Below are 10,762 nucleotides of genomic sequence, written 5' to 3'. Positions count from 1 at the left end.
ACTGAGCCACCCAGGCGCCCCTAAAAATATTTTTGAATAAAACCTTACAATATCCAAATTAGGGAAGCAGTGCAAGTGTCATCAATAGATGAATGGATAAATGGTATATATAGTGGAAAATATACATATATATATATATAGTGGAAAATATATATGTATACATAGTGGAATATTACTCGGCCATAAAAAAGAACAAAATCTTGGGGCGCCTGGGTGGCGCAGTCGGTTAAGCGTCCGGCTTCAGCCAGGTCACGATCTCGCGGTCCGTGAGTTCGAGCCCCGCGTCAGGCTCTGGGCCGATGGCTCGGAGCCTGGAGCCTGTTTCCGATTCTGTGTCTCCCTCTCTCTCTGCCCCTCCCCCGTTCATGCTCTGTCTCTCTCTGTCCCAAAAATAAATAAAAAACGTTGAAAAAAAAAATTAAAAAAAAAAAAAAAAGAACAAAATCTTGCCATTTGCAACAACATGGGTGGATCTAGAGAGTATAATACTAAGTAAAATAAAACCAATCAGAGAAAGATAAATACCATATGATTTCACCCATGTGTGGAATTGAAGAAACAAAACAAAGGGAAGAGACAAACAAAAAAACAGACTTGTAGCTACAGAAAACAAACTGATGGTTACCAGGGGGGAGGTGGGTGGGAGGATGGGTGAAACAGGTGAAGGGGATTAAGAGTGCGCTTATCCAGGTGGCTCAGTCTGTTAAGCATCCAGCCTTGGCTCAGGTCATGATCTCATAGTTTGTGAGGTCAAGCCCCGCATTGACCTCTCTGCTGTGAGCACGGAGCCCACTTCAGATCCTCTGTCCCCCTCTCTCTCTGCCCCTCCCCCACTCGTTCTCTCTTTCTCTCTCTCTTTCTAAAATAAATAAAAGTTTTTTTAAAAAAACGAGTGCACTTAGGGGCGCCTGGGTGGCTCAGTCGGTTGAGCGTCAGACTTCGGCTTTGAATTCTGTGTGTGTGTGTGTGTCTCTCTCTCTCTGCCCCTCCTCCACTCACTCTCTGTCTCTCTCCTTCGGAAATAAACATTAAAAAAAAAAAAAGAGTGCACTTAATCAGCACTGAGTGATATACAGACTTGTTGAATCATTATATTGTACACTCGAAACTAATGTAACACTGTATGTTAATTATATTGGAATTAAGATTTTTTTAATGTAAAAAAATAAATAAATTCCCTTTTGAACTCTGCCACAAACACAAGTTTATGAACTTACATACATAACTCCTGTCCTAATAGATGATGCTATGTCCTAGGAGGCTCTAAATACAGAAGAGGGTGAGAGCTTATTGGGTTGGAACTTGGACTTCACAGAAGCTCATTTATGAGTCTCAAGGAAATCGATTTCAACCTTTATCCTCTGAGACAGACTTTGCATTCTGCTGTACGTGTGTGTGCGCACCAGCACGTATATGTGGGTGTCTAAAACCGTAACATCTGAGATTAACTTGGGTGATCACTGAAACTCCAGGAGAAATGCTTTGCCACACATCATCTATGCCTGAACTTCTAAACTTTAGATAGGAACCTCTCAAATGAATTACTTAAAGTGGAAAAAATTAAGTAGCTGTCTAAGAAACATTAAAACAAAGTGAAGCAGCATTTGAGATTCCTCCACTCTTTTTTTTTTTTAATGTTTGCTGATCTTTGAGAGAGAGAGAGCACAAGCGAGAGAGGGGCAGAGATAGAGGGAGACACAGAATCTGAAGCAGGCTTCAGGCTCTGAACTGCCGGCACAGAGCCTGACACAGGACTCGAACCCACAAACCATGAAACCATGACCTGAGCCAAACCGGACGCTTAACCCGACTGAGCCACCCAGGCACCCCATAGCTATCGAAGAAATACTAACAGCAAACCCTGCAAGGGATTACTGTTTTGGGATTCTTTAGCTGCATCCAGAAGTCTTATAAGCATGGCAGTATTTAGTAATTCCATTTGTATTTACTGAGTACCTACAGCATAGCAGGCACTGTGTTCTGTGCACAGGATTCAGAAGAATAGAGTCATCTCTCCTCCTTCTGCTCTGTCCAGGAGAGGAGACAGGAAAAAAAGGACATTATAATGCAAAGGAGAGACACAGGCACAATGCTTTGGAAGCACAGAAAAGGTATCTGTTAACTCTGATTATTAGGAAAGGGATTCAAAAGAGACTCACATGATGATTAGAAGTCCCTAGGCAACTAAGAGGTAGGATCAGCCCACGCCAAGATGGGAAGGAGTGAAATAGCACACCGGGGCTATTGCCAGTGGTGTGGTAAGGACGAAAGCTCAACATCAGTGAAAATCAGGGGGGCGGGGATCACAACATAGCCAAAGGCCAGGTTATCAGGTGCCTGGTCAAACTGAGGAGTTTGGACTTCATCCTACTGATAGGTTGAAGCAGTTGAAAAACTTCAATCATAAGAGTGACAGGATTAGATGTGTGTTTCTAAAGGATCTTTGACATGGAGGATGGGTTAGAGAAAGCGTGAGTGGAGCCAGGTGGTCCCTTTTGGAAGCTTTTAAAAGAATCCAGGTGACGGATGCTGAAGACTTGATCAGGGGCAGCAGCTGAGCAAGAAGGTTTTCTCTATTTCTCGTTAGGGCTTCTGCCAATCCTTGCAGGATTGAGGTGGAAGCTTCCAGAGTTTAGGTGAGTGAAGGCACCATAAAGGTGCCTGCGGACCTGGCAAGATGACTCAGCTGAAGCAACCAACATGAACAGGCATTAGTGGCTCATTCATTCATTCATTCTTAATTCCACCAAAGCTTATAGGAAACCTTTTCTATTAGGAAGGTGAGCTATACGGTTGAACATTCAGGGGCTTGGGCATTGAAGGGGAGGGAAAACTAAAGAGGGGTGGTGGTGCTATGTGCTTTCACTTTGAAGGTTTCACGCAGGATGGTTAATACACACCTACCTATGCCAATCTCTGTTCCAAGTGCTGAGATACAGCAGTGAACAAGACAGACAAGGTCCCTCATTTCGTGGTTTGTATTCTAGGGATAGAGTGACTAAGGAACCACCTCCAAAATGCATAGGATGTATGGGGTTACAATTAGCTTGGAGAGAATTTGAGCAGGACGAGGGAAGATCAGGAGACGTTGCAGAAGTAAGGCTACTTGCTGATCTTCGCTGGTAAAAGGGCAGTGGGAACCTTTAGAGGTTCCTTGGGGCTGCTTCTTTGTTCTGGGGTTAGGGAGGCCGGGAAGTGACTCTTGCTTTTTTATATATATCTGAGGAACCCGAGGCTCAGGAAACAATGTCACCTGCCCAAGGCCACTCAAGTGTAAGATAGGGCAGGCGTGTCTGCCAAGGTCCGAGTTCAAAGCCCATGCCAGCCTCCTTCTCTTTGCCGGTAGTGCAGAGGTGGAAAGGCGCGGTGTCCCGGGGTCCCAGGAGAGACTGGCGCCAAACTCAGGGCCAGCTCTGAGGAAAGGTCGGGGAGGGCGGGACTCCGGGAGCGGCCTGGTCTCCGGACAGTCGTAGGTGCCCCGGGAGGACCGACCCAGGCCGGCAGGCAGTGCAGCGGGCTCCAAGAGCGCCCCACCGCCGTAGGCTCCCTGGCGCTGACAGGTGGGCTGAGGCCGGGGCTGGTCCGCGCGGCCCGTCGGTTCCCCCCACCCGCCAGTGGTTCGCTCCGAACACCCCTCCCCGGGCGGCAGGTACCGTGGCCCGCCCCGCTTCCGGCTGTTGCCGGGCCCTATATCCGGTGTCCGCCCGCCCTCGGCTCCGCCGCTGCCGCCGCCGCGATGCTGTCCCGGTCACGCTGCGTGTCTCGGGCGTTCAGCCGCTCGTTGTCTGCTTTTCAGAAGGTACGGTCCGGCCGGGCCGGGGCCCCGGCGGATGAGAAACGCGCCGGCGGGCCGAGGGGCAGCCTGGGGAGCTGGGGCACGGCGCGCCGGTCAAGCCGGGCACCAAGGGCACCGGGACGCGGAGGCCGCGGACTGGGCGGCCCGGGGCCGCGGCTGCTCTCTGGGGCGTCTTGCAGAGCCCCGCGGCCCCCAGCTTTCCCGAGGCAGCCGGCGCCCCGTCCCCGGCTGCGCCCCACCCTCCGCGCCGGGGCTGAGGAGCCTCCCAGAGCCGCGCCCGTCCCGACACGAGACTCAGAGTTTGGGAGGAGGCGCGGCGGAGTCCAGACGGGATCCGGGGCCCGCCCCCCCTCTCCCGTTAGTCAGTGGGTGTTCAGCCCCGGTGGGAAGTTGAGATAGTTTGTCAGGCCCGGCTGGGACTGAGAGCCCTGGTTGTTGCATTTGCCTTTTGGAGTCATGAGATTCACCTGTCACTAGCACCCGGGCAGCTTTGAGTCTGTACTTAAAAGAAAAAGCTGTTTCTTCCCTCCTTTCATCTTGGGTGACGTCGATAATGTCTTCTTTCTCAACAGGGGAACTGCCCTCTAGGGAGACGTTCCCTGCCTGGTAAGTTGTGCCCTTGTCTTCACCTAACATGCTTTTCTCCTGGGCAGAGCAGTAAGTGAGGAAACCGGGGTGCTAATGTTTCTCCACATGATGTTCAGATATATAGGAGTGAAACAAAGTACTATTTAATAAGAACAGCTATCGTTTATTCATTTAGCACATAGTCACTGAGTTTCTCCTGCCTGTACTAGGTGCTCCCTAGGGATGCAGCAGCTGACAGTTCTTGCCCTTCTGGAACTTCCAATCTAGGAGAAAAGACAGTGTAAATTGCTAAGCAAATGAGGGATCATGAATTTTGGTCAAGCGCCGAGAAGGAAACAAATGAAGGTGGACAGAAGGGCCCCCTTTAGTAGGGGACATTAAAGCTGCAACCCAGAGGGTGTGACAGAGGCCAGTTCAGTGAAGACGAGGAGAAGGAAAGGGAATAGCATGTACAGAGACCACGAGGAAGGGAAGAGCTTGGCAGTGTTTTGGCACTGGGAAAAAAAAGGTGATTTAGCCAGAGAATTTTGGTTAAGGGAGGGAATGGTCTGAGATAGAAGATGGTGTGTGGACTATTGGAAGGAATTTAGGTTTTATCCCAATAATTTTTTATATGCCTGGCATAAATGTTTGTTGAATGAGTTGATCCTATTGTGAGCTTTCTGTGTGCCAGGCATTGTTCTGAGTGCTTTCTGCACATTTTGCAGTTAATCATCAAGAAACAATAAAAGAGGTATTCTCTTTTACAAATGCATAACCCAAGAAGGGGTAAGTGCCTTCACCAAGGTCACTCGGCCAACTATCGGTCAAGCCAGGTCTACCTGACTCCTCAGCCTCAACTCTTAACCCACCATGTTGTCGCTTACTCCTGTGCTCAACAGATGAATTATTGAGTTCTTACTACATGCCAGGCACTGTGCTAAGTGACAGGGATACCCTCCAGAATCTTAAGGCTAGCTGGAGAGACAGCAAATATGCATTTATGCACACGTAAGGACACAATTACATTGTGATGACTATGAGCGAGAAGTCCAGGGTGTAATGAAAGGGTGGGATGTAGCCCAGCTTGGGAAGGTGGAGAGTGTGGTGAGAATGTCACTAAAGGCTTCCCAGAAGAAGTGACATTTAGGCCAAGTCTTAAAGAATACATAGCAGTTGGCCAAGAGAACAATATTACAGGCAAAGGGAATTGCTTGTGCAAACGTTTTCAGGCAGGAAGGGACTTAACCGGTCACAGAAATGGAAAGGAAGTCTGTCTGGCTGCAAAGATAGGGAGGGCTGTACAGTTCAGGGATGTGTAAAGTTTTTGGACTTCATCCTAAGAGTCCTGAGAACATAGGCACCTAGCAGAGTGAGCTTGTAGTGGACTCTCAACAATAAATATTCTTTTAAACTAGGAATCCCAAAAGTAAACATTTTCCCCATTTATAGACTGGCAGGACAACGGAAAGAACTTGGGGTTTGTACTTGGGGTTTGCGTTGTATCCCAAGGCTTCACCTTGGGCTAGTTACTTAAACCTCCAGAAACCCTACTTATGTATGAAATGGGAATAATGACAGATGGTCGTTCTACTTCAGGGAGGTGTGAGACATGAAAATCAAAATGAGGTCATTTATGTGAAAGCTTTTTTTTTTTTTTTTTTTTTTAATTAGCATGAGAAGGGGAGGGGGCAGAAAGCGAGAGAATGTTAAGCATCCTCCATGCATAGTGAGGAGCCAGATGCGGGGCTCAATCCCATGACCCTGGGATTATGATCTGAGTCAAAATCAAGAGTCAGATTGCTCTGATGGCTCAACCAACTGAGCCATCCAGGTGCCCCTGTGAAAGCTTTTGGTAAACCCTAAAGCACTGTATAAATGAGACTTGCTATAGGATGAACTCTAAATTGGACTCAGGGTTCCAAAACTCTGTATGAGCTGTTGGTTGTTCTGGCTCAAAGACATGCTGTACTTGGGATTTGTACCGCAGAGGCATTGACTGCTGAACAGAGAAGTGACTTACTTGACTCTGAAACCTTGGAGATTTGGGGGAGGAGGGGGCACAAGAGAGTGCTGTTTCCCATTTGGTGTCTCCTGAGCCCATGGTTTGGAAAGAATTGTTAATAGATCTGAAGGAAATAAGAGCTATGAAAGAATTTGTTAGGGGAGGCAGCTGTACTGTAGTAACTAGTTGTCACTTGGGGAAGTGCCGTTATCTGTGATAAGGACAACTGGTGGAGCAGAAAGGGGCTCCAACCTTGTTGAGTCTGACCAGAGGGGAAGACCTCAGGGAGATCACAGGAAGACAATAAACTGAAATGAGGGACCGTGATTTGCTTGGTACTGGGGCAAACTGGAGACCCTGAACCTAAAGTAGCCCAGTCTTTGCTACTAGAGTTTGGGTAGTAAGATTTCCAGCTTCATGCATTTTAAGTAACCAGGGAAACAGAAACCCAGACCAAACATTCCCACTGCTTCTCAGATGAGGCTGTGTGTAGTCACAAGAGAAGCCATTATGTGTCTTTCTCAAGTTTCAGTTATATTTGAACACTTGGGGAGTAGGGAGGTTTTATTGTGAAAATATGTAAGGATAATGGAAGTTTATGAATTTTAAGGTAAATAAGATGATAAAACTACTTCCAGCTTTGCCCTTAGAATTCTCCCCTTTCCTCTTCAAACATATACCCAGTCTCAACCCCACATACCTGTTGCTCTCTGCCATTGAGAAGCAGGACTCTTTTGATAAAGATTATATTGGTGCCTACATTTGATCTTGCTCTATCTCAGCATTAGGAGGTGGACAGACTTTTCCATTCCCAGCAGGTAACCTGTATAAGATAAGAGTTGTTGGTTAAGAGTTGTTTTGTTTCTTGCAGGGGTCTCCTTATGTCAGGGACCAGGTTACCCTGACAGCAGGAAGATTGTGTAAGTATCACTGGGGAGCACAAATGTGTGACCACAGGGTATTTAAGACTCTAGTTCTGAATTTGACCATCTGCTTTCTTCACTGGCTTCGAAGCCTAGCTATCAAGGTGGTTATGTTGAGTCTCTAGACCTAATCTTGTTGTTGATTTATGATGTGTGATATACCTTGAGCTTCAGCCTCATGTCCAGTGCTGGCCCGAGAGTGTGGTTGTCCTCAGGTGTTTAGATTATAAAGAAAGTGAAATTGGAACCCTCTCTTTATGGGAATAAATATACAAGGGTACCCATAAGTATTCTGGTTGGATACAGATGCTGCCGAAGGGCTGGAGGTTAACATTTATTGTGGAGATTTAGAGCATCCTCTTGGTAGCATAGTATTCATTTTTGAAACAGTAAAAGCAAAAGACTAGTCAGTTGAGTCCTGGGACTTTGACTGCTTTGGAGGGAATGCTATTATTGCATAATGCAGTTTGAGAAAGGCCACCCATGTGTGTTTCAGATTAACTTCTGCTTATGAATGTTGCTTAATGCCACTTTTCATTCCAAGTATTTTCAGGGTGGTGGTAAGAGGATGCTCTCTAGTTATCGGTTAAACAGCTATCAAGCTACTTTCTGTCTAGGGAGAGTCTTTAAAATGAAGGGTCAGCAGATTAGTTCCTTCTTCACCATGCATCACAATGGGATTTTCTTTTCAATTGAGAAAATGATGCACTTAGTACTAAAGGAATGAATTTCTGAGGTTTTTTTGGAGGGCAGTTGACATTCATGAGTCTTTGAACTGTGTATTTTTTGATCTAGCAATTCCATTTCTAAGAATCTATACTGAAGAACTCCTGGTATACCCAGATTTCTCTCAAAATGGGGAAACAACACGGGGTTGGTTAAGCTATGTCATGTTAACATGTTCACACTATGATAAGTGGGAGAACGCAGGTTATAAAATGGTTCTGTATTTTTACTGTACTTTTTTTTGCTGTTTCCAAATATTCTACAGTGAACATATAATACATTTTGTTTCTTTTTTTTAAGAGAGCATGAGCAGGGGAGGGATGGAGAGGTGGAGAGAGAGGGAATCCCAAGCAGGCTCCATACCATAAGCTGAGAGCCCGACATGGGACTTATTCTTACAAACCGTGAGATCATGACCTGAGCCGAAACCAAGAGTCAGACACTTAACCAACTAGATGCCCTTCATCTACAATTTAAATGAAAATTGGAACAACCACAAATTTCTATGCAATATATACAACAAATTAGCATCTGAAAGTAAATTGTTTTTCAAAAAAACACTAAAATTTCAGGGGTGAGATCACCTTATCTTATAACTGTTTTTGTGTTGTCTTTTGTCTGTTTTCTGTGAATAAGGTACCCACTTTATTTTAAAAATCCTTTCATCATAAAACATTTTGATTTTTCATGATTCACAAGTGGTCTTGCAGTGCCACCAAGCTCCTTTTCCTGGAGACAGCCAGTGCTCCAGGTTCTTGAGTGTTCTCACGGAGCAGTCTCTGCAGTTGCACATTACCCACCAGTTCTGTCCCACGAACGTGTGCTTACACATGGTTATAGACTTTATGCAGATCACTTTGTGTTCTGTGCTTTTTCAAAAAATAACATACATTTTCCCCTTGATTCCACATAGATCTTATAGTTATTTTGACATTACAAAAGTAGAAATGTCAAAAGGCAACTTAGGGGCGCCTGGGTGGCTCAGTTGGTTAAGTGTCCAGCTTCGGTCCAGGTGATCTCATGGTCTGTGAGTTCGAGCCCCATGTCAGGCTCTGTGCTGACAGCTCAGCCTGGAGCCTGCTTCAGATTCTGTGTCTCCCTCTCTCTCTGCCCCTCCCCTATTTGTGCTCTGACTCACTCTCTCACTCTCTCTCTCTCTCTCTCTCTCAATGATAAATATTAAAATAAGTAAATAAATAAAAACAAAAGGCAACTTAAATCTGTTTTTCGTATCCTAAAGGTGCTTGTTGTAGAATATTCAAACAGTCCTGAAGTGTAGAAAGTGAAAGTCCCCATCGGTCCTAGTCATTCTCCCCAAATGTATATGTGTGTTAACAGATAACCATGGATACCATATATATCTACATGTCCCACTCTCTAAAGTTAACCACTCTTATTGCTTTCGTGCATATAAGGTGATCTCATTCTCTAGTTTACATTATATGAAGTTAGTGCCATATTGGAAAATACCTTGGTCTTTTGAGGTTCTTCTTGAGTGGGTCCAGAATGGACCAGTGTGCTGCCTCCTAGCAGGAGAACAGACTAAGAGATATCTTAGGACTTTTTTGGTGGTTCTGCCCCTGCCCCCACCCTTGGCCCATAACATCTTGTTTTAATACAGAGTTAACTGTGTCATCTTGCTGCCTTATCTGATCTCGGTCTGTAATCGTGCAGACAAAAATTTCATTGTTTGTGGCGCGCAATGGCACGTACTTTATCTTAGGTGGATTTGGTTAAGAAAAAACCTAATCAGGAAGCCAGTTCCTTTTGGTGGGTGTGCAAAGGACCAAGATGCTTATCTTTTCCTTCACTGAACCAAATGTAAGGCTCTATTTTGTGAGACCTGACGTTTCACTTCAGCACAGGGTTCTGGACTCACCCGAGGAGCTTACTTCTTAGGGCACCCAAATCATCTGGGCTCTGCCATAGACCTGCTGAGTCATAATCTCTGGGGATGGGACCTGGACACGTATGCTTTGAAAAAGTTCCCCTAGGTGACACTGATGGACACCCCTGGCTGAGAATCACTGATTTAAAGGGAAAGTAATCCATGGTGCCTTATCTAGACTAAGATGTGAGTGGTTCACCTGCTAAAGGAGCTTACTTTTCTTATGTTTTTTCTGTAGTATTAACAACAGTAGTGTCTTCAGTGTTCGCTTCTTCAGAACTACAGCTGTGTGCAGTAAGTACCAGCCTTCAATTCCCTGCCTGCTTGGGAATGGCGTTTTAATGGGAAGAGCAACAATGGAGTTTAATTAAAACGGAAATATATGGACTCCATGTGATTTTTCTTTTTTGCCCTTTTCCTAGAGGATGATGTGATTACAGTCAAAACCCCAGCGTTTGCAGAATCTGTCACAGAGGGAGATGTTAGGTGGGAGAAAGGTAAGATTTCAGGCCTTACTCGTTTCTTAAGTTTAAATGCTTTATAAAGTTGTCATTGCCCTCCCCCTCTCCCTGCCTCAGTAATTGGGCTCCTTTCTTCTTATTACGTGCAGTGTAATTTTTCCTGACCCTATAGGAAAAGGGTGTTTTAACACACCTGTCAAAAGGGATTTTGTGGCTATTAGAGTCCTTCCCACTTAACAGGCAGCCTTTGACTGTCTTTTCAGCTGTTGGAGACACTGTTGCAGAAGATGAAGTGGTTTGTGAGATTGAAACTGACAAGGTAGGCTTGTCCTATATTTATGTAATCTTTCATGCTCTCCCCCTTGGTTTATTAACCTAATTAAAAAAAAAAAAAAA

At 45.5% G+C, this 10,762-nt stretch overlaps 1 protein-coding gene across 2 annotated transcripts in view; it reads left to right on the top strand.

Annotated features, from left to right (window-relative positions):
* Positions 1–3,674: 3,674 nt before the first annotated feature.
* The window catches only part of DLST (dihydrolipoamide S-succinyltransferase), a 21,116-nt gene continuing 14,028 nt past the window's right edge, over positions 3,675–10,762 (top strand). For both annotated transcript variants that reach the window (XR_007453662.1, XM_049612476.1), the window contains exons 1-6: positions 3,675–3,799; positions 4,369–4,402; positions 7,240–7,288; positions 10,144–10,199; positions 10,328–10,402; positions 10,630–10,685. Coding sequence is in view for 1 of the 2 variants with exons in the window: in XM_049612476.1 (XP_049468433.1) it covers positions 3,737–3,799; positions 4,369–4,402; positions 7,240–7,288; positions 10,144–10,199; positions 10,328–10,402; positions 10,630–10,685 (333 nt within the window). In the remaining variant the exon portion in view is untranslated. The remainder of the gene's footprint in view (positions 3,800–4,368; positions 4,403–7,239; positions 7,289–10,143; positions 10,200–10,327; positions 10,403–10,629; positions 10,686–10,762) is intronic.

This window comes from Panthera uncia, assembly GCF_023721935.1.
Source record: "Panthera uncia isolate 11264 chromosome B3 unlocalized genomic scaffold, Puncia_PCG_1.0 HiC_scaffold_1, whole genome shotgun sequence".
Classification (NCBI taxonomy): domain Eukaryota; kingdom Metazoa; phylum Chordata; class Mammalia; order Carnivora; family Felidae; genus Panthera; species Panthera uncia.
The sequence above is the reverse complement of the archived record's forward strand: the minus strand, read 5'-3'. Positions and strand labels throughout refer to the sequence as shown.